The 24,657-nt window shown below is 42.6% G+C and overlaps 1 protein-coding gene across 1 annotated transcript; it reads right to left on the bottom strand.

Annotated features, from left to right (window-relative positions):
• Positions 1-383: 383 nt before the first annotated feature.
• On the bottom strand, positions 384-7,761 carry LOC113597944 (uncharacterized). The gene is given in 2 exon segments (XM_053201546.1): positions 384-1,313; positions 1,316-7,761. Coding segments are annotated over 2 exon segments (4,689 nt in total). The 5' UTR covers positions 5,540-7,761; the 3' UTR covers positions 384-848.
• Between the last annotated feature and the right edge of the window lie 16,896 nt (positions 7,762-24,657).

Raw genomic sequence — 24,657 nt, 5'->3', positions numbered from 1 at the left:
TTCATTGGGTTTAGTATGGTTTAAGGCCTTATAAGTGGTATTCATCATTACCCATAAGGGGTCATCTTTGAATGGGATTTGAATTTTTGGGGGTTTTCTTGGAGTAGTCCCGGTTACAGTGACCACCTGAGTGGCCGGAGGATTAGTACCCTTATTTGTGGTAGTATTAGGCTTACTTGTGGGCCATACTGACTGGTTTGGCCCTATTAGTGTTGGCAAAGCTTTGGGTTTTATTTTTAATCTTATCTGAATAACAGTTGCAAAGTAAGGCAGTCCCCGATACAGGTAAATTCCCCAATTTAGTCCCGTAATCCATCTCGTCTCCTTTTTTCCATCCTCTAGGAATTTGATACGAATAAGGTTACAGGCACGGGTTTGTTTGGGACAGGGGCTGGCAAATTTCATGTCAATATAATGGGGTTTTACCTCCCATTTCCAGCTTCCATCATTGGTAGTGACACAACTCCAAGCCTTACAGTAGAGGGATTCGATTCCTCCACAGGTTTTTTTCATTGCTCCTGTTCTGAACCCGGGACATGCATAAAACCCACTAGATCTTATGCGCTCTTTTTCATTTTCTGGGGTTCCGGTCCATGACGGATTAGGACGCTGGCGGCTTCCATTGGGGGGAAGTACCCCCATGGTTACGGCTACGTCCTCTAGGTTAAAATATAGATCAGGCCACCAGGCATTTAGGGGAGTATCGTCTGCTGTGGTAGTATTATAGACTTCCTGGGTTTCTAAATTAGAAACCTCCCAAGTTAAAGTATAGGGTATATGGGGGTTGCTCGCAATACTTATCAGTCCGTAGGAGGTGAGCAGGAGCACGCTAATGAGTGTTCCTCCAATCATGGTGGGTCCGGAGCTGCTGCAACAGTCTTGGTATGGGACACCCAGGCCTTTGGTCTCAGCCGGTTTTCGGGGTCAGGTTTTCGACGCAGAGTCAATTTTAAAGGGTGGGTCTTACTTTGGTCAACCGTCCAGGCGGTGTTGGCTTCCAGCACGAAGTCTTCTCGAACCGCAAAGGGATCAGCTGGTCGGGCGTGGGTGTAATGGATCCAGGTAGCAATCCCATCGACTTTGAGAGCAGTGGGTGTGGTTAGGATCACAATGTAGGGTCCCTTCCACTGTGGTTGGAGGGTCTCTTGCTTGTGTCTCCGCACGTATACCCAATCTCCGGGTCGGTAGTGATGCGGCTCAGGAGGGGGCCCGTTCTCATAAATGGCTCTCAATCTGGGCCAAACTTCCTGGTGGGTGTGCTGGAGTTCCCTCAGGGAAATAAGAAGTTTATGATCATCAAATTCAGTTAACACATTAGACTGTAGGTTGGGAATTATGGGGGGGGCACTCCATACATGATTTCAAAGGGGGTTAATCCCAGTTTGTAAGGGGAGTTCCGCACCCTGAACAGAGCGTAGGGGAGTAAGACTACCCAGTTAGCGCCAGTCTCCATGGTCAATTTGGTTAGGGTCTCTTTTAGGGTTCTATTCATTCTTTCTACCTGTCCTGAGCTTTGGGGTCTATATGCACAATGTAGTTTCCAATCGGCCCCAATAAACTGCGCTATCCCTTGTATTACCTTTGAAACGAATGCTGGTCCGTTGTCTGATCCTATTAGGGTAGGGAATCCGTACCTGGGCATGATGTCTTCCAACATTTTCTTTGCTACTACCTGCGCAGTCTCATGCTTGGTGGGGAAGGCCTCTGTCCATCCTGAAAAGGTATCTATAAACACTAACAAATATTTGTATCCATATTTTCCAGGCTTTACCTCGGTGAAGTCTACTTCCCAATAGGCTCCCGGCCTGGTTCCGCGGGTTCTGGAGCCAGGGTTTTTCCTGTGGTTGGAGGCGTTAGTTAGTTGGCAAGCTTTACAGCTAGTAACTATCTGTTCAATTTTTGTCCTAGAGTCTTTAATGGTGATCCTAGCATGTCTTATTAAGTCTTGCATTTTTCTTGTGCCCATATGAGTGGCTCGGTGCATCTTGGATAAGACTTTATTTCCCATTTCTTCTGGGAGGATTATGCTACAGTCTGCTGCTCTCCACCATCCGTTAAGGCACTGAGTCATAGGCAATTTTTGGATCCAGTTTAGGTCTTCTTTAGTGTAGGTGGGACTTTCTGGTAAACTAGCTGAACCGGGGTCTGGTAGGGTGGTCATTAAAGCACAGTCCACCTGTAAGGCCACCTCTCGGGCCACCTGGTCAGCCAAATTATTTCCTCTGGGCACCGGTGTGACCGGTTTTTGGTGGCCTGGGCAATGTATGATGGCTAGTCGTTTAGGCAGCCAGAGTGCCTTTAAAAGAGCCAATATTTCTTCTTTGTTTTTGATAGTTTTCCCCTCTGCAGTTAACAGTCCCTTCTCTCTGTATATAGCTCCATGTATGTGGGCCATAGCAAAAGCATATCTGCTATCGGTATACACGTTTAGTCTCTTGTCTTTTCCCAAAGTCAGTGCCTTGGTTAAGGCCACAAGTTCAGCCCATTGGGCAGAGGTGCCAGCTGGCAAAGGCTCTGCCCAAGCAGTCTCAGTTTCAGTTGTGACTACTGCCCCTGCATACCTTTGACCCTGATGTACAAAGCTGCTGCCGTCAGTGAACCAGGTAATTTCAGCATCTGGTAGCGGGTGATCCTGTAAATCTTCCCGAACTCCATGAACCTGTGCCAATATCTCAGCGCAGTCATGGAGGGGGGTATCCAAGTCCGGGTCTGGTAACAGGGAGGCAGGGTTTAGTGTTCGGGGGGGAGCATAAATGATTCTGAGGGGATTTAATAATAGTCCCTGGTAGTGAACCAGTCGGGCGTTACTTATCCATCGGTCAGGAGGTTGTTTGAGGACTCCCTCGATGGCATGGGGGGTTGTAACATGTAACTCTTGTCCCATAGTTAACTTATCAGCATCCTTTACCATTAGAGCTGTAGCAGCGATCATACGGAGGCAAGGGGGCCAGCCAGCCGCTACTGGGTCCAGTCTTTTTGAAAGATAGGCGACGGGCCTGGGCCATGGGCCAAGGAGTTGCGTCAGCACTGCTTTGGCTACCCCTTTATTTTCATCTACGAAGAGATGAAAGGGTTTGGAGACATCGGGGAGCCCTAAGGCTGGTGCCGACAACAGGGCGAGTTTAATTTGCTGGAAAGCCTGCTCAGTTTCCTCTGTCCATTCAAAGGGCACCTGTTCCCGGGTGACCAGGTAAAGAGGCTTAGCCATCTCGGCGAACCGAGGTATCCACAAGCGGCAGAACCCGGCCGATCCCAGGAATTCTCTTACCTGCCTTCGCGTTGTGGGTCGGGGGATGCGGAGGACGGTTTCCTTCCGTGCATCAGTGAGCCATCGTTGGCCCTCTCTTAACAGATACCCCAAGTAGGTTACCTCGGATCTGCAAATTTGGGCTTTCTTTGCTGAAGCCCGGTACCCCAGGGCACCAAGTGTCCGGAGGAGGTTTTTGGTGCCTTGCAAGCAAGCTTCAGCAGTCTCAGTGGCGATTAAAAGATCGTCAACGTACTGCAAGAGAGTCACTTCGGGGTTTTGATTCCGGTACTCACCCAGATCCTCGTGAAGTGCCTCATCGAACAAGGTGGGTGAGTTTTTAAATCCTTGGGGGAGCCGGGTCCAGGTGAGTTGTCCATTTATGCCTCTCTCAGGGTCGGACCACTCAAAGGCGAAGAGCTCTTGGCTTTTGGGGGCCAGAGGCAGGCTGAAAAAAGCATCTTTTAAATCAAGGACAGTATACCATTGTCTTTCTGGGCTGAGGGCATTTAGGAGGGTATAGGGGTTGGGTACTGTTGGGTGTATGTCCATGACTCGGCGGTTAACTTCTCTCAGATCTTGTACCGGACGGTAGTCCGCACTGTTAGGTTTTCGTACAGGCAGCAGGGGGGTGTTCCAGGCTGAATGGCAGGGACACAAGATGCCTAAGTCTAGGAGGCAACGGATATGTGGCGTGATGCCATTTCTGGCCTCCATTGACATCGGGTATTGTCGGACCCGAACTGGATCTGCCCCCGGTTTCAGCTCTATGAATAGAGCTGGGCGATGTTTAGCCAACCCCATACCCCTGGTTTCAGCCCATGCTTCTGGAAACTGCTGGAGCCAGGGCTCTATGTTTTGACTTTGTGAGGGTGGCCCCTGATGGAGTCGATATTCATCTTCTAATCTTAGAGTAAGTATGGTAATGGGTTGGTTGTGAGGGCCAGTCACTTGGGGGCCCCCTGGCGTAAAATGAATCTCGGCCCCCATTTTAGTGAGTAAGTCTCTTCCTAATAAGGGGCATGGGCTGTCGGGGATGACTAGGAAGGAATGGGTGACCTTTCCATTTCCTAGGTCCACAGTCCTCTGGGTGGTCCAGGGATATTTTTTTATCCCGGTAGCCCCTTGGACCCAGGAAGATTTTTCAGAAATTTTTCCATGGGGTCTGATCAAGACCGAATGTTGTGCCCCTGTGTCGACTAGGAATTGAACTGGGTTCCCCTCCACTTGTAGCGTTACCCTAGGTTCGGGGAGGGGATCCGAACCCCGTCTCCCCTATTCTGCATCTTGAGTGAAGAGGGCGGGTGTGGTTTTTGGCTGCCACGGTTTTTGATCATGACGTGGCTTTTTCTTTTTAGGGCATTCTCGGGCCCAATGGCCTTTTTCTTTGCAATAGGCACATTGGTCCTTATCTAGGGGCTTTTGTTTACCCAGGGGCTTTTGGACAACAGTGGCCAGGACTTTGGTCATTTCCTCGGTGGCTTTAAGTTGCCTGTCCTCTGGAGTCTCTCTATTATTATAGACACGCTGGGCAATGCGGAGTAAGTCCTGAATCTGTTTTCCCTCCAGGTCCTCTAGTTTCTGGAGTTTCTTTTTAATATCAGTGGCTGCCTGATTTACAAAGGCCATTACGACAGCAGCTTGATTTTCGGGGGCCTCGGGGTTCATGGGGGTATACTGTCTGAAGGTTTCCATTAATCTTTCTAAATAAGCGGCAGGGCTCTCTGTCTTACCTTGTATTACTGAATACACTTTTGCCAAATTAGTGGGCTTGCGTGCAGCAGCCCGGAGACCCGCCATTAGAGTCTGGCGATAAATGCGCAGCCGTCCCCTACCTTCTGCCGTGTTGTAGTCCCAGCCATCCTGTGGGGGTCGGGTCAAGGGAAAAGCTGCATTAATGAGATCAAGGTTAGCAGTGGGTTGGCCGTCATCTCCAGGAACCAGCTTTCTTGCTTCCAATTGAATTCTTTCTCGCTCCTCGGTGGTGAACAGGATTCGGAGGAGCTGCTGACAATCATCCCAGGTGGGTTGATGGGTAAACATAACGCTGTCTAAGAGACTTATTAAATCTTTAGGGTTGTCAAAGAATCGGGCATTCTGGGTTTTCCAGTTATATAGGTCACTGGTAGAGAAGGGCCAGTATTGAAGTCGGGGGTTCCCTGTACCATCAGGAGGCCCTATTTCCCGTAAGGGTAAAGCTACGGTGGAGTCAGGAAGGCGGAGTCCTGGCTCATGAGGGGCCCGCCTACGGGTACGTCCAGCCGGCCTTTGGACTTCGCTCCTACTAGGCATGGCGCGGGTTGAGCCTCCCTATTCTCTAGTTCTCCTATGGGCTGGGCTACGGGAGGCTCTGCCAGCGCAGCAGGGATAGGGGCAGCTTGCGGAATAAGAGGAGGAACCTGGTAAGGGGGAGGGTCAAGGGAAAGTAAATCTTGGCTGTCGGGGAGAACAGGGGGTGCAGTTGGAGTTGGCGGCTTGGGAGGGTTGATGGGTTTAGCCGCTAGAATTTTGCATGGCCCTGTTGTTAAGAAAGAGGCCATCCAGGGAGGTGGGTTTTCTACTAAATCTTGCCACACCAGAATATAGGGAATCTGATCCGAGTGACCTTCTTTCCCTGGTAGGAAAATTTTTGATTTTACTTTAAGAACCACAGGGAGGCAGAAGGTTCCCTCTGTAGGCCAATTGACCCCAAAGGTGGGCCATTCAGAGCGGCAATAGGTGATCAACTTCCTTTTGCGAATGTCTAGGCTTAAGTTGTGTCCTCTAGCCTTTACGTCCCTGAAGTTGGCGAGAAGGAGGGAGAGAGGGGTGCTCTGCGTTTGGCCCATGTTATGATTCTGAGGAAGAGGAGAAGAGAAGGGGGCGCGGGCAGCACGGACGTGGGGGAGGGGGCGCTGCTGGCCAGGGGGCGGGAGGGAAAGCCGCAGGGAGCTGAGGAAGGAGGAGAGAGGAAAAAGGATGGAATAATTAATTCTGATCAGCCGAGAAAACACTTAATTCCAATAAAACATCCGACCCATGAAAGAAAAACAAGAACTAACAAGAATCTTTCGCAGCGGTTCCAACTTTCTGGTGCCGTCTGGGCCAGCCCAACAGAAAGGGTTATGGCTAGGACAGCGGTAATTACAAGGGCCCAGGGGTGACAATACATTTAGACTGACAGAAGCACTCGCGTACTCGCCCGTCCGCGTCCCTCGCGGGAACTTAGGTGCCTCTTAGCATGGGCGGGCAGGTATAAACCCCCTGCTTGGATCAAAATAAATTTTGACCGCCTTAAGCCGTATGAGGATCACCGCGGAAGTCGGGTTAGAACCCACTCGAATCCCGTAGCTTATGCCGTGGGACTACACATAGGGTAAGTCAGGCGCGTGCCCCTGACTCCCAACAATCATTCCAGTCGATTGAACAGACAGACACACAGACACACATCACATCAAAATACCGGTAACAATTGGCATGCCTAGATGTTTTTTTTTTCTTTCTTTTAGACGCCTAGAGATATTTCTTAGCACTCTGGAAGTTCATAGAGAAAATGAAAGTATTTAGTTCGCAGGCGCGTTGGGCGTAAGCAGCCCACAGAAAAAAATCCTGATGGGCCAAAAAGGCCCCCCGATGGACCAAGAAGGTCCCCAGATGGACCAAGAAGGCCCCAGATGGGCCAAGAAGGCCCCCAGATGTCAGTGGACGTCTCCAACTGACCCCGGCCGGGTGCCCTATAGCGCGTCCGCCAGGGTCACACCAGCTTCCAGACAGAACCGGTTCTCTAGAGAAGAAACACAGATCAGAGAGAAAAGGAAGAACTTTAGAGCCGGCTTACTTACCGATCGGAATCAGATACGACCCGTTGACCAGAAGTCTGGTGGGCTCGGGGGAGATCTCGGTGGGACCTCCAAATGTAATGCCCGAAGTTCCGAAACCTCCCACAAAAGTCCACCAGAGTCGTAAGTCAAAGCCAAGCGGCAAGGGTCGTTTATTGCAGGTTCGAACCTGGTCCTCTGCACACTCGTCGCCGGTGATGCTAAGAGGCCTCGATCAGGGTTGGTACAGCGTTTTTATAGACAGAGACAAATAGCACAGGGGAGGTTTCAAATTATGAGGGGCCTGATTAGTTGATTTTAAAGTAAGGACATTTGTTGTTCTCTGATTGGGCGTCCTTTGTCTGTCCTTTGGCGGGAAGGCTTTGTCCGTTACTTGTGGCGGGAGGAAGAAGGGGGAAGGGGGAAGAGGGGAGGGTAGGTGAGGAATGTGCTAAGCAAGCAGGTTTACAGAAGCGAGAAATGCCGGTTAGTTTATGTACAATCACTCATTCCATTACATATCAGACTACATTTAGGAAGGTTTACAACCCATTCTACTACACAGCGGGTTACATTCAGGAAAGGCCTCACAATGCTCGTAGCAAACAGCAAGCAAAACAGACTTCTCAGCAATTGTATTTCTTATCAAAGATCCATAATAAGCAGAAAAGAGAACCTAGCTTTAAACTAAGGCAGGGCTGTCATTTGGATTGTTCCTTTCACTAACCCAACGGAGAATGTTAGCTGAGACGTTGTTTTCAGACATATATAATTTTCCCAACTTCATAGTTAGATGATTTAGAACAGAGCATCTCAAGGGTTAGGGCTAAAGAGAATGCAGAACAATGAGTATGTTGCTTATTTCAAATCAGAGAAAATAAAGGGTGAACACTTTCTAAACACCCTCCTCCCTCCCCCAGGGAAGAGCAATGCTAAGTGAAAGTCTAGTAACATCTAAAAATTGTTCAATCGCTTCCTTCATGTCCAACTTCTCTTTCATTCTCTTTGTTTATATCTCCCTTTTCTCTTCAGTGCGGTGTCTCCCCATTGTCTCTTTGTTCATCCTATCTTATTCTTGGTCTGCTAACATTTTCCCAGTGATTTTTGTCCCTTCCAGTTTTCATCTGAACCCAGCGGCAATTCACAGGTGATTGTAGTATTGTTTAAATGTATATAGATTTACTGAATGAAAATTTTTCTAATTCTTAATTTTTCAATGGCTATCCCAAAGAAGAAAGTAAAGTCACTGAACTAAATTATACTACTAATTACTTCTCTATGTCTGATAATTCTGATTACTTTTGACTATTACTCACATAATGTCTTAAGTTATATGCTTAATTATATCTCATTTTTAAAAGAATTTTTTTAATGTAAGAGTACATTAAATACTTTATCCTTTCTAGGAAGAGAAGAAACTTCATTAATTGTTAATAATTTGGGAAGACTTATTTCGAATTAGTAAAGAGCTTCAATTAAGTATGTACACAATCTTTTTCACGAAGTTCAAAATATTTACCCTAAGAGAAGAGTTAAGATGGCAGAGTAGTAAGGGGACCCTGGCCTTGTCTCATCCTTAAACATATCTAGATCAATCAAACCACTTTGAACACCTGAAATTGATCTGAGGATAAACAGAGCGATGTGCATAATTTGAAGGAGAGAACACAGCAGGTACATGGTGTGGAAAGGTGATCTGGGGGAGAAAAGAGCCATGGTGCCACAGAGGGGAGGGAGCCATTTTTTACAGAGAGGAGAACGACAGGGTAGGGGAGTGAGAGCAGTGCATGCGGTTTGCACAAGAAAGCACCCTCCCCGAAAGCAGCTAGAGAGAAAGAGTGAGAACAACTTACAGTGGACTGCACAAGATAACTGTTTCCCAAAACCACTGACATGGAAAAAGAGAAGATTTCAATACTGCCAGTGTTTTATAAACAGTGGAGCACAGAGTCTGAGGTTTCAGAGATCAGTTCTGGTGGTGTTCCAGTGAGGAAGCAGGGCAGAGCCCCAGGAGTGGGCAGCGTGATTTGAGGATCCCCAGGGTCACACGGGGAGAAGCTGTTTCCCTGCTTGGAGTGCATTTGGCAGAAGCAATATGGCCTCTCTGCAGGCAAAAGATGTGAGGGGTGCCATCAAGGAAAAAAGGTGCCAGCTGAAGGCAGCAAACCCTGGTGCCAGATCTGTGCTGCAATTTACCATGAACTCTGAGCCACTGCCACTGGGTGGTGGCACAACTGTTTTCTGGGACAAGCTGGCCTTGGCCATAGCATTGAGACTCGCCCCCCAAAATCACCGTGGGTCCAAACCGTGGGGTTTTGAAACATAACCATGCCTGGGATAAAACCCTGAAGATAGGCACTGCCTGGTAGATGGACAGCTCAGGCACAGACAGGAAGAAGGCAGGGAGCTGACGGAGGTGGGGGACACAGAAGGGGTGACTGCGCATCAGTGAGGGCTTAAGCTCCCCACTCTGGACACTAGAGAGTGGGGTGAAGCCATTTTTCCAGTAGCCTACCAACACTATTGACTCCAGTGAGCTAAACAGCTCCACCAAGCAGGAAACGGAGCCATTACACCAAGTCCCACCCCCTTGGTGCCCTCCAGGCAGACCTCCTCTAGGGTGAATCAGCCTGAGAAACAGAGCCGTAGGCTCTTGCCTCAGAAGATCAGCACAAATTCCTTTCAGGAGCTTAGTCTACTGACAAAAGACTGCGGCAAAGTTTCAGCCCTAGAGGAAAATGGATCTGGCTCCATTTGGGTTTTTTTTATTGTTCTTTTGTTCTTTGGTCATTGTTGTTGCTTCTGTTTTTGTTGTTGTTGTTGTTTTTCTCTTCTTTTGTTTCTTGGATACAGAAAGGGCAACATTTTATTTTTATTTTATTTTATTAATTTTTAATTTTTTAATTTTTAAAAATTTTCAATTTGTTTATCTTTTCTTTTCTCTTCCTTTTTCTATCAAGTTTCTGTTAAGCAGACCAAAACACACCTATGATCTAGCTTCCTTTATTCGAGTTTTAAAAAATTTAAAAGTTTTTATTTCATTCTATTATTATTATTATTATTCCTCCCAAATAACAAGATGGAGGAATTCACCTCAAAAGAAAGAACAGGATAAAATGACAGCCAGGGATTTAGTCAAAGCACATACAAGTAAGATGTCTGAATTAGAATTTAAAAGGATTAAAAGGATTAAAAGGACAATAGCTGGGCTAGAGAATCCCTTTTTGCAGAGACGAAAGACCTAAATTTTAGTCAGACTGAAATTTTAAAATGCTGTAACCAAGAGGCAAACCTAAATGAAGGCCATAAAAACGAAGATAGATGAGGCAGAGGAGCAAATGAGGAATATAGAAGATAAAATTATGGGAAATAATGATGCTGAAAACAAGAGAGAAACAAAGTCAGGGATCACAAAGACAGACTTGGGGAACTCAGTGATTTATTAAAAGGTAATGCCATTCATTTTAAAAAAATTTTTTAATGCTTATTTTTTGAAAGAGAGAGAGATAGAATGTGAATGAGGGAGGGGCAGAGAAAGAGAAAGAGAAAGAGAGAGAGGGAGAGGGAGACACAGAATTTGAAGCAGACTGCAGGTTGGGGCGCCTGGGTGGCTCAGTCGGTTAAGCATCCGACTTCGGCTCAGGTCACGATCTCGTAGTGTGTGAGTTCGAGCCCTGCGTCGGGCTCTGTGCTGACTGCTCAGAGCCTGGAGCCTGTTTCAGATTCTGTGTCTCCCTCTCTCTCTGACCCTCCCCCGTTCATGCTCTGTCTCTCTCTGTCTCAAAAATAAAATAAAAACGTTAAAAAAAAAAATTTTGAAGCAGGCTGCAGGCTCCAAGCTGTCAGCTCAGAGCCCAGTCCAGGGCTCGAACCCATGGACCATGAAATCATGACCTGAGCTGAAGTCTGATACCCAACTGAGCCACCCAGGTGCCCCAAGACATAATGACATTTGTATTATAGGAGTTCCAGAAGATGAAAAGAGAAGAAAAGTGGCAGAAGGTATATGGGAGCAAATTATAGCTGAAAACTTCCCTCATCTGGGGAAGGACACAGACATCAAAATCCAAGAAAGACAGCAGAGGAGCCAAGATGGCGGAACAGCACAAAAGCTTTTTGTGTGTCTCGCGTCCATGAAATACAGCCAGACCAACACTAAACCATCCTACACACCTAGAAAACCGACTGGAAGATTAACACAACAATCTGCACAACCTGAACCACAGAATTCAGCAGGTACACGACACGAAGAGCTGAACTTGGGGAGCAAGAAGCCGCGAAAGGTAGGGAACCCCTTTTGTGGGCAGAGAGAGGAGGGAGACTGGGGAGGGGAGAGCATATGGGAAAAGCACCCCTCCCCAAAAGCAGCTGGAGAGAAAGTGGAAATTGAAAACAGCGGCAGGGACTAAACTAAAAAGGGAGAAAGGGGAAAGGAGAGGGTTTAAATTCCATTAAGACTGTAAACGAGGGGAGCGCAAAGGCTGCAACTCCACAGCAGTGCTCTGGTGGAAAAGGTGAATCCCCAGGAATAGAGTGGGGTCTGGGAGGTTCTCAGGCCACACGGGGAAAAGCAGTTCCACTGCTGGAAGGACACTTGGTAGAGACTGTTGAAGCCACCTTGTCCCAGCAGACCTCAGAAGGCAGCCACATTCACTGGTATTGGGGCAAGGTCGTTGAGGGTGAATCCTGGTGCCCAATGTGTGTTGCGATTTTCCATAATCCCTGAAACGCTGAGGCTACGCTGTCTCGCGATCTTTTTTGGGGGCAGGCTGGCACCTGGCTGCAGTCTCGGGGCACCGGCAACAGCAGGGTCCAGCAGGCGTTCCTGGGTGCAGCCGACATTCGGCCATTGCTCATTCAGCCGTGGCTCAGTGAGACCCTCAAAGCCACAGTCCTTCAGAAGTAAGGGGCGGAGGAAAACAGCCTCATCTGAGACAAAACTTAGGAGAGAGGTGATCTGCCTGGGCCTGATCACGGAGAGTGGAAAAGCGGGGAGTGGATGAGAGCTGAAGACAGAGGACCAGTGCGGGATTGCTGATCTGGGAGAACAGACTGGGTAGCTGGGTGGTGCCATTTTCATCGCTCCCGTGTATGCGTATGCGCACCTATGAGCACCACAGCAATGCACCCCAGTAGTCTAGCAGCGCCATCTAGTGGAGAGCGTAACTGTTACACTAAGCCTCGCCCAACTGGGCCAACTTCGCTCTTCAAGAACACAAACCTCACCGCCGGCTTAATTTATGGACTATAAAGAGCTACATGGACTGACCTCTAGGGGAAAACGAAGCAATTTCAGTCCGACTTCAATCTGTTAGCAGGTTCATCTATTCCATTTTTTTTCTTTCTTTTTTTTCTCTTTTTCCTTTGTCTCTTTTACAATTCTTTTCTTTTTCTTGGATACAGAAAGAGAAAAAACTCATTTTTATTTTCAATTTTTATTAAAAATATCTGTCTTTAATTTTTATTACTATATTTTTTACTTTTGTGTAAATTTTTTCAAATTCTACTTTACTTCCATTATTTTATTTTAGTCTACTTCAGTGTACTCACCTTTTCAAATTTTCAAACAATTTCTGTTCTTTTCTTTCTTTTTCATTTCTTTTCTTTTTCTTGAATGCAGAAAGAGAAAAACTTCATTTTTACTTTCAATTTCTTTTAAAAATATTTTTATTTAATCCTAATTACTATATTTTTTGCTTTTATTTAAATTTTTTCAAATTCTATCTTACTCCCATCATTTTATTTCAGTCTACTACAGTGTATTCACTTTTTCAAATTTTGAAATGATTTCTTTTTTCTTTTCTTTTCTCTTTTCCTTTTTTATCTTTTTTCTCTTTTTCTTTTCTTTTCTTTATTCTTAAATACAGAAAACAAAAAAATTCATATTTCTTTTTAACTTTTATTAAAAATATTTTTCTTTAATTTTTTCCTACTATATTCTCTACTTTTGTGTATATTTTTTCAAATTCTATTTTACCCACATCATATCATTTTAGTCTACTTCAGTGTATTCATTTTTTCAAATTCTTAAATGATTTCCTTTTTTTTCCCTCCCCCCCCTTTTTTTTGTTTCTCTAATCTGTCAAACCACTTTCAACACCCAGACCAAAACACACCTAGGATCTAGCATCATCTATTCGATTTGAGTGTGTGTGCGTTTAATTTTTAATTCTTAATTTTATTTTTTTAATTTCACATTTTTAATTTCAATTTCTCTACCTCATTAATTCCTTTTCTCCCTTCAAAATGACAAAACAAAGGACTTCACCCCAAAAGAAAGAGCACAAAGAAACGACAGCCAGGGATTTAACCAACACAGACACAAGCAAGATGTCTGAACCAGAATTTAGAATCACGATAATAAGAATACTAGCTGGAGTCAAAAATAGATTAGAATCCCTTTCTGCAGAGATAAAAGAAGTAAAAAATAGCCAGAATGAAATTAAAAATGCTATAACTGAGCTGCAAACACGGATGGATGCAGTGGCGGCAAGGATGGATGAGGGAGAACAGAGAATCAGCGATACAGAGGACAAATTTATAGAGAATAATGAAGCAGAAAAAAAAGAGGGAAATTAAAGCAAAAGAGCACGATTTAAGAATTAGAGAAATCAGTGACTCATTAAAAAGGAACAACATCAGAATCATAGGGTTCCCAGAGGAGGAAGAGAGAGAAAAAGGGGTTGAAGGGTTATGTGAGCAAATAATAGCAGAAAACTTTCCTAACCTGGAGAAAGACACAGACATCAAAATCCAGTAAGTACAGAGGACTCCCATTAGATTCAACAAAAACCGACCATCAGCAAGGCATATTATAGTGAAATTCACAAAATACTCAAGCAAGGAGAGAATCATGAAAGCAACAAGGGAAAAAAAGTCCCTAACCTACAAGGGAAGACAGATCAGGTTTGCAGCAGACCTATCCACAGAAACTTGGCAGGCCAGAAAGGGGTGGCGGGATGTATTCAGTGTGCTGAATCAGAAAAATATGCAGCCGAGAATTCTTTATCCAGCAAGGCTGTCATTCAAAATAGAAGGAGAGATGAAAAGTTTCCCAAACAAAATTAAAGGAGTTTGTGACCACTAAACCACCCTGAAAGAAATTTTAAGGGGGACTCTCTCAGGGGGAGAAAAGATGAAAAAAAAAATACACACACACACACACACACACACACACACACAAAGCAACAAAAGATTAGAAAGGACCAGAGAACACCACCAGAAACTCCAACTCTACAAGCATCATAATGGCAATAAATTCATATCTTTCAGTGCTCACTCTAAACGTCAATGGACTCAATGCTCCAATCAAAAGACATAGGGTAACAGAATGGATAAGAAAACAAGACCCATCTATATGCTGTTTACAAGAGACCCACTTTAGACCTAAAGACACCTACAGATTGAAAATAAGGGGATGGAGAACCATCTATCATGCTAATGGTCAACAAAAGGAAGCCAGAGTAGTCATACTTATATCAGAAAATCTAGACTTTAAAATAAAGACTGTATCAAGATATGCAGAAGAGCATTATATCATGATCAAGGGGGCTATAGACCAAGAAGACCTAACAATTGTAAACATTTACGCACCAAATGTGGCAGCACCCAAATATATAAATCAATTAATCACAAACATAAAGAAACTCATCAATAGTAATACCATAATGGTAGGAGACTTCAACACCCCCTCACAACAATGGACAGATCATCTAATCAAAAAATCAACAAGGAAACAATGGCTTTGAATGACACATTGGACCAGAGGGACTTCACAGAAATATTCAGAACATTTCATCCCAAAGCAGCAGAATATACATTCTTCTCCAGTGCACATGGAACGTTCTCCAGAATAGACAATATACTGGGACAAAAATCAGCCCTAAGTAAGTACAAAAAGATTGAGATCATACTGTGCATATTTTCAGACCACAACGCTATGAAACTCGAAATCAACCACAAGAAAAAATTTGGAAAGGTAACAAATACTTGGAGACTGAAAAACATCCTACTAAAGAATGAATGGGCTAACCAAGAAGATAAGAGGAAATTAAAAAGTGTATGGAAGTCAATGAAAATGATAGCACCACAACCCAAAACCTCTGGGACGCAGCATAAGAGGAAAGTATATACCAATCCAGGCCTTCCTAAAGAAGGAAGAAAGATCTCAGATACACAACCTAACCTTACACCTTAAGGAGCTGGAAAAGAAACAGCAAATAAAACCCAAAACCAGCAGAAGACAGGAAATAATAAAGATTAGAGCAGAAATTAATGCTATCAAAACCAAAAAAACCCAGTAGAACAGATCAATGAAACCAGAAGCTAGTTCTTTGAAAGAATTAACAAAATTGATAAACCACTAGCCAGTTTGATCAAAAAGAAAAAGGAAAGGACCCAAATAAGTAAAATCAAGAATGAAAGAGAGAGATCACAACCAACACAACACAAATAAAAACAGTAACAAGAGAACATCATGAACAATTATATGCCAATAAAACAGGCAATCTGGAAGAAATGGACAAATTGCTAGAAACATATACACTACCAAAACTGAAACAGGAAGAAATAGAAAATTTGAACAGACCCATAACCAGTAAGGAAATCGAATTAGTAATCAAAAATCTGCCAAAAACCAAAATCTGGTCCAGGACCAGAGGGCTTTCCAGGGGAATTCTACCAAACATTTAAGGAAGAATTAACACCAATTCTCCTGAAACTGTTCCAAAAAATAGAAACGGAAGGAAAACTTCCAAACTCTTTCTGTGAAGCCAGCATTACCTTGATTCCAAAACCAGACAAAGACCCCACTAAAAAGGAGAACTATAGATCAATTTCCCTGAAGAACATGGATGCAAAAATCCTCAACAAGATATTAGCCAACTGGATCCAACAATACATTAAAAAAATTATTCACCACGACCAAGTGGGATTTATACCTGGGATGCAGGGCTGGTTCAATATCTGCAAAACAATTAACGTGATTCATCACATCAATAAAAGAAAAAAAAAAGATAGATAGATAGATAGATAGATAGATACCATTGCAAATTGAAAAAAAAATCCAAGAAGCACAGAGAACTCCCAAAAGCTGGCCATTGCCAAGATATATCATAGTCAAAATCACAAAATATGGAGACAAAGAAAAAATCCTGAAAACAGCAAGGGCCAAAATGTCCTTAATGCATGAGGGAAGACAGATCAGGTTCAAAACAGATATGCCCACAGAAACTTGGCAGGACAGAAAAGAGCAGCAAGAGACATTCAATGTGATGAATGGAAAAAAAAATGCAGTGACGAATATTCTATACAGCAGGGCTGTCACTCAAAATAGAGAGATAAAGAGTTTCCCAGACAAACAGAAACTAGAGGAGTTTGTGACCACGAAACCAGCCATATAAGAAATTCTAAATGGGACTCTTTAAGTGTAGAAAAAAATAAAGACCAAAGGCAACAGAGACTAGAAAGGACCAGAAAGGACCAAACCCCAAAGATTAGAGCATCACCAGAAGCACTAATTCTACAGGTAACAGAATGTCACTAAATTCATATCTTTCAAGAATCATTCTGAATGCAAATGGACTAAGTGTTCCAATCAAAAGACATAGGGTATCAAAATGGATTTCAAAAAAAAAGATCCATCTATATGCTGCCTACAAGAGACTCATTTTAGACTTAAAACACTTGCAGATTGAAAGTGAGGGGATGGAGAACCATCTATCATACTAATGGATGTCAAAAGAAAGCCAGAGTAGTCATGCTTATATCAGACAAACTAGATTTTAAAACAAAGACTGTAACAAGAGATGAGGAAGGGTATTATATCAAAATTAAGGGGTCTATCCATCAAGAAGTTCTAACAATTATCAATATTTATGCCCCATACTTGGAAGCCCAAATATATAAATCAACTAATAACAAACAAAGAAACTCATCAATAATAATACAATAGCAGTAGAGGACTTTAACATCCCACTTACAGCAATAAAAAAGAGGCAGAAAAAGAATTCAAAAAATCAATCCCATTTGCTTATTGCAAAAACAATAAGATACCTAGGAATAAACCTAAGTAAAAAGGTAAAAGATCTATATTCTGAAAACTATACAACACTTATGAAGAAATTGAAGAGGACACAAAAAATGGAAAAGCATTCCATGCTCATGGATTGGAAAAACACACATTGTTTAAATGTGTACACCACTCAAAGCAATGTACACATTAAAAAAAATATTTATTTATTTATTTTGAGTGAGAGAGAGAAAGTGTGCACACACAAGGTGGGGGGCGGGGAGAGAGAGAGGGTGAGAGAAACTCCCAAGTGGGCACAGGGCTCATGCTCATGAAATGTAAGATCATGACCTGAACTGAAACCAAGAGTTGGTTGCTTAACTGACTGAGCCATGTAGGCACTCCAGAAATCTACACATTTAATGCAATTCCTAATAAAATACCACCAGCATTTTTCACAGAGCTAGAACAAATAATCCTAAAATTTGCATGAAACCACAAAAAAAACCCGAATAGCCAACGCAATCCTGAAAAAGGAAAACAAAATGAGATATCACAATTCTGAATTTCAAGCCATATTACAAAGCTGTAGTCATCAAGACAGTATGGTAAGGGCACAAAAACAGACACATAGACCAGTGGAACAGAGTAGAAAACCTAGAAATGGACCCACAACTATATAGTCAAGTAATCTTCAACAAGGCAGGAAAGAATTTCTGATGGAAAAAAGACAGTCTCTTTAGCAAACGGTGCTGTGAACGCTGGGCGGCAACATGTAGAAGAATGAAACTGGACCACTTTCTTACACCACACACAAAAATAAATTCAAAATGGATGAAAGACCTAAATATGAGACAGAAAATCATCAAAATCCTAGAGGAGAAAGCAGGCAGAAACATCTTTGACCTCTGTCACAGCAACTTCTTACAAGACAGGTCCCTGAAGGCAAGGGAAGTAATAGCAAGCATAAACTATTGGGACTTCATCAAGATAAAAAAACTTCTGCACAGAGAACGAAACAATCTCCAAAACTAAAAGGCAGCTTATGGAATGGGAGAAGATATTTACAAATGGCATATCTGATAAAGGGCTAGTATCCAAAATCTATAAAGAACTTAGCAAATTCAACACCCATAAAACAAATAATCCAGTGCGAAATGGGCAGAAGGCATGAATAGATATTTTTCCAAAGAAGATATCCAGATCGCTAACAGGCACACGAAAAGGTGCTCAGCATCACCCATCATCAGCGAAATACAAATCAAAACCATGATGAGATATTACCTCATACCTGTCATAATGGCTACTATTAACAACACAAGAAACAATAGTTGTTGGCAAAGATGTGGAGAAACGGGAACCCTCTTGCACTGTTGGTGGTAATGCAAACTAGTGCACCTACTCTGAAAACATTATGGAGGTTCCTCAAGAAACTAAAAATAGAACTACCCTATGATCCAGCAATTGCACTGTTAGGTATTTACCCAAAGGATACAAAAATAAAGATTTGAAGGGATACATGAACCCTAACGATTATGGCAGCATTATCAATAATAGCCAAACCATAGCCCAAATATCCATCAACTGATGCATGGATAAAGAGGATATGGTATATATATATATATATATATATATATATATATATATACATACACACACACAATAGAATATTACTTGGCCATCAAAAAGAATGAAATCTTGCTATTGCAACAACATGGATGGAGCTGGAATGTATTATGCTAAGTGAAATAAGTCAATTAGAGGAAGACAAATACGATATTATTTCACTCATAAGTGGAATTTAAGAAACAAAACAGATGAACACATGGGAAAGGAGGGAATAAAAAAGAAGAGAGGGAAACAAACCCCAAGAGACTTTAATGATAAAGAACAAACCGAGGGTTGACAGAGGGATGTGGGTGGGAATTGGGCTATGTGCGTGATGGGTATTAAGGAGGGCACTTGTTGTGATGAGCACTGGGTGTTGTATGTAAGTGATGAATCACTGAATTTTACTCCTGAAACCAATATGGCACTGTATACTAACCAAAATTTAAATTAAAAACAAAAAAAGGAAAAAAAATTTTACCCTAAGAAGAGAACATTTTCATTTGGCCAACACTGTCACTTAGTAGAGGTCTTTAGAGACCTAATTTGTAGAAACAATAACGTGTATGAAGGGATGTAATAAACTATAAGAATAAGAATGAAGAATAAGAAACTTTCCTCAAAGATATCTCAAAATAAAAAGTATTCAGAAGGAGAGAACTATACTTCCCAGTTTAGTATAGACATACGCTGACAAGTTAGAAGGGAACATGATAAAGATAGGGAGCATAGAACTGCTGGGTCCTCCAGCTGTCCTAGAGTGACCCCAGATAGCCTTTATGTGTGAGCAGAGAGCAGGAAGTTACTTGCAGCAGGGAGGTGAGGCTGGCATGGTGAGTAGTTTCTACCTCCCTGACATAAATGGGAAAACAAAAGGCACATAAGTAACATAAAGCAACAACTAAAACGGGGAAAATCAGTAAAGGAAGCCAATGCATATTGAGATGTAAGAAAATAGGACAAAGACCTAATGCCCATCATGTGGGCTAAACGCCGTGTTTTTTATTCAGCTACACATTTGTAAACTACACAGTTGTCCGAAGGGAGGAAGGCTTTAGGGTAATCCTTCAGACAGATTCCTTTCATCTCAATGATAAAGCCGGGTTTAAATGTAAATCCTGTTTTGCACTTGAGCTTTTTGTTTGTTTGTTTCTTTGTTTTTGCTTTTTAAGAAGTGGAATATTCTGACCAACTTCATAATTTATACCACAAATTCAGATTATTTCTGAGTTTAGCCTTGTCTCTCCACTAAAAACAAGGGCACTTCAATGAATGATCATCACAAAAACAAAATTAAAGATGATTCAACCCCCACATGAAACAAAACAGCTCTCCTTGGCATTTAAAGAACGACCATGTGGCAAAAATAATCCCAATTTAGGTTTCTCACATGTGCTCAATAAATATTAGTTAATTTTAGAAATCTAAATTAGTTAATTAGAAATCTAAATATTCAGAAAATGTTCTCAAAATTTGGTTTTCTTTTGTGAGCAATTACAACTTCATTTATAGTACATGAAAGGAACTCTTCCCTACCCAACAATTTAGTGTGCCTCAGGGACGTTGTCTTTAGGAAGTCAAACAAAAAATAAGCCGCAGAGAGTTGTAACAAGGAAGAGTGAATAATAGTACATTTCAAACTCAAAATGTCCAAACCTGAGTTTTCCATGCTCTCCTCACCCCTTCTTCCAAATCTGGCTCCTGAATCCACCCACTGACTGGCCAGGGCACTTGAAGTCTCATGAGTTTCTCGGTTTATATACAATCAAGTTAATCATGACACCCTTTTTTCCTTTAATTTTGCCTATTTCTATTTCCATAATTTAGATCCTCATCCTCTCATACATAGATACTTCAGACAGATTCTTTTAGTCCAGTTTTATTGTCTGTCAATCAAATCTACCTCCTGCTTTTTAGAATCTTAATTTCATCATGTCATATCTTTACAACCTTCTGTGGCTCCCTATTTCCCAGCCCATTAAGTCTTAGTTCCCTGTATAGCTTTCAGGAATCTCCATCGTGTTTCCATGCATAACATCCCTGTTGCATGCATTACTTCTCCTGGGCTTAGAATCCTGTAGACTAGTAAGGTCAGGCATCTGCTTTTTCTATAAACACATTATTCTTCTTCCTTCTGCTGTATCTGAGATCATTTTATTTCCCTGGTGTGACCATGGTTTCTTCAGGCGAACTTAAGTTTCTTAAATTTAAACGTCACTTCCTCGAGAAAGCATTTCCCAACTACACTTTGTACCTCCAATTCAGGTGAGACCTCCAAATTATATGTTCCCATTACACCCCGGGGTTTCCATTGCAACACTGTCCACACAATGGTTTGTCTCTTTCCCTCTGTGACCATGAACTCTTCTAATGGCATCAGTCTAATCCATCCACACTGTGCATCCTGGTAGCCCATAGTCCCTGGCACATAGCAGCTGCTTCAAAAACATCTTTTGGCTTATTATTAAATTGAAGGCAAGGACAATGTCTCCAGGTGTTGGGTTTTTTTTTGTTTTGTTTTTTGTTTTTTTTGTAACTTTTAAAAGTCATAAAACCTGGGGCGCTTGGGTGGCTCAGTTGGTTAAGCATGGGCTCTTGATTTCGACTCAGGTCATGATCTCACAGTGGTGAGATCAAGCCCCACAATGGGCTCTGTGTTGAGAGTGGAGCCTACTTAAGACTCTCTCTCTCCCTCTTCTCCTCCCCCACTGTCAAAAAATAATACAGCTATAAAACCTTACCTTTAAAAATGGGAAAGTTATTAACGATAGCTGACTTTATTTTTCATGGAACTAGGAGGGTGGTGTCGAGTTTGCTTTGAGAAACAAGTTATCAATACTAATTTTTGAAAGTCTCCTCAGTAGGGGCTTCTGGGTGGCTCAGTCAGTTAAGTGCCCTACTCTCGGTTTCATCTCTGGACATGGTCTCATGGTTTGTGAGTTGAAGCCCCGCATCGCTCTCTGTGCTGACAGTGCAGAGCCTGCTTGGGATTCTGTCTCTTCTGCTCTCTCTGCCCCTTCCCTGTACACTCTCTCTCTCTCTCTCAAAATAAATAAACTGAAAAAACAAAATCTCCTCAGCAAACCACAGTGAAAACTAAGACAGGAGACCCTGAGGGAATTTGACTCATCTGAGGTGGGCCTGAGCCTTCTCCAGCCTGGAAGGGTGAAGGCAGGGAGGTACATACTGAAGCTCCTCTCCCGTGTGGTTTACAGAAAAGGACTTGTTCTTCCCGTGATCCTTAGCTGAGCATAGAGTCTTAGGAAAAGAGCGAGAGCAGGGCGTGAGCACTGCAGGGAGAACTTGTGACCTACCCAGTACCTGTAACTCCCAATTTATAGATCCTTCTGGGCCTGGAACCCATCACTTAAACTAATGACATCAGGAGGAGGTGCACCCACTTGTGGCTGGAATCCTTCAGGCACCCCCCGTCCTGACCTTAACTTTCCTTCCAAGTACTCATCCTAACAGCATACCTGGATGCAAGACGAGCCACCTTTTCAATACTGGAGCTCCCTTGTGCAAAATCTGAGTTTCTGTGTCTTTTTTCTTAAAATGGTTTGTAGCCTGTCATCCCTCCTACAGTCCTTCTCTTAACTCTGATCTCTGAGATCTCACTCTTGGGTTTTTGTTTTACAACTGCCTGGCTTAAACCATATGTATGTGCATGGGGAGAGGGGCTCCCCAGGTCTTTCTGATGCCTAGCTAGCCTCTCATTCTCTTTGATCTTCCTAAATTCCCGAGCAGAAGTTCTTGGCATGAGGGTCCACAATCAGAGGATTCAACCTCAGTAACAAAACCTATGCTTTGGTAGCTGCTGTGAAACAGGGCCATTCATTCATTGGTTCAACAAATAAAGAGGGTCTACTGTGTGCTATGAATTATTCTTGGTGAGAAAACTGAGGCAATAACTTATCCGGGTTCTCACGGCTCAGAGGTGATGGCTCTGGGGGCTGGAGCCGTTTCTCTAAGAGACCTCTTGACATTATTTGAGGGATACAGTGGAAGTCTGACGTCAACCAAGCCCCCAAAGCCCCGTACGGGAGAATGACCATTCGACAAAATACTTTTTGTTCCCGGTCAGGCAAGGCATGTGTGGTACAACGCTGAATAGTGCGTGGTCCTTCCCTCCAAGTTCAGGGTGTTGGGGAATTGTGGCTCCTTTCTGGAAAAGGGGAACTGATGTAGGACGGTGGGATGACAGAAGTTCTTCCTGGTCAAACTTGAGGCGTAGGCGGGAGGCAAAACAAGGTGAGATGTGGGGTTGGTGAGCCTCTGTGACCTGTGTGAAAATTGCAGACATGTCACCTTGTGCCCATGGACTCTGATCACGTATCAGCTCTGTCTCATTTATTTCCACCTCCTCCTGTAGGTTTCATCCTTCCTTACAGAATAACAGGTCCTACAAGCATAACAGCAGCTGACTGAATCGACAACAGTATTTTTAGCCAAGCTTCGTTAAAGATTCAACACAAAGCCAAACTGTGTTAGTCATAACATATGAGCAAAACTGCAGACTCCCTCTTCATTCATTTTAATCGAATGTATTTACATATATTTACAGCTGTCTCTGTTTCCTCAGAAGTGATCTTTTCTGCAGCTTAGTCTTGAAGCCTCAGTTCAATGTCCATGTGTTCAAATAAGCTTTAGCTCTTATTTACTTATAAACACCTATAATGGGCTTTCCTCCTTTTCTTCTTCTGTCCACGCCTCCTCTTCTTCCTTCTCTCTTTTGACATGAACAGATCCCATTTGTATATTTCTTCCTGTTGTTTCCAGAAGGTTCAAAATGTTGAATATTTGTGTATCGGCTAGATTTCCTGTAGACCCATCCATAAAAATATTTTGGAATAATCACCACTTTCTTTAACAGCCATTAAGCAAGAGTCATCTGAGAGGCCTGGTGATTTGAAAATCAGACAATTGGGATCCGTTCTGTGCAATATGGTGGCCACCAGCCACATTGAGCTATTGAGCACTTCATGTGAAATGATGTGTTTAGATATATTGGATTATTTAAAATTAATTTTACCTATTTTTTTCTTTTTAATGTGGCTGCCAAAATTTTTAAATTATATAAATGGCTGATACTATATTTCATCACCTACACAGACCAGTGTGAGATGGAAAATGATGACCTACACAGACCAGTTTCTCTATCATTTTGCATAACAACACAAGAGAGTCCCAAACTGAGAGAGCGCAGGGCATGAACACTGCAGTGAGAATTTATGACAGTTTCATTTCTTATTAATTTGGTGATTTTAGGCATGTTACTTATCTAATCTCAGACTTAGTTTCTTCCTTTGTAAAATGAAGATAATTATAGTTCTTATCTTTAACAGTTGTTGTAAGGATGAAATGAGATGATGCCTGTATATTAATTAGTTTTGCATGGAATCTAGCTCAAGATAAATGCTAATTAAGGAAAAAATATTATTACATGAGTTATTAAGTTCTGAGATAAGAGTCTTCCTTGTATAAACCAACCGGTTTTAATAAAACAATGGAAACTCAGCAACATCACTGTTCTGTTTAGACTGGGCTCCACCATGAGGTCCTTATGATCAGATATTCATCTTAGATCACATTTCAGGGGCTGCCTTTGAAAGATTTTCTTTACCTATGAGTTTTGTTTCTTTTACCTTCTATCTCTTATCTTCGCGATTTTTAAAAAATAAATACAAATTATAAAATTGAGTTATGGTTAGCCATGTCTCTTAAGGACATTCAATTAAAAACTGATATCTTACTTTCTTTAAGTGATTTGAACATTGATTTGAATATTATGAATTTCCTCTGAAAGTACAAATATAGTGCAGTCATAACATTCTTATAAAGTAAGCAGCAAATATTCAATAGCTCTGTGTGACTGTATGTGTATAACGTATTACACAGTGAATAAACACACGAGGGTACCCATCAGCATTGCACAATATGGGATTCCTTATGAGTCCAGATATATTTTCAGTTTCAAGGGTTTTAAGATTTCCAGG

The sequence above is a fragment of the Acinonyx jubatus genome, chromosome A1 (assembly GCF_027475565.1).
Source record: "Acinonyx jubatus isolate Ajub_Pintada_27869175 chromosome A1, VMU_Ajub_asm_v1.0, whole genome shotgun sequence".
NCBI classification, from domain to species: Eukaryota; Metazoa; Chordata; class Mammalia; order Carnivora; family Felidae; genus Acinonyx; species Acinonyx jubatus.
The sequence above is the reverse complement of the archived record's forward strand: the minus strand, read 5'-3'. Positions and strand labels throughout refer to the sequence as shown.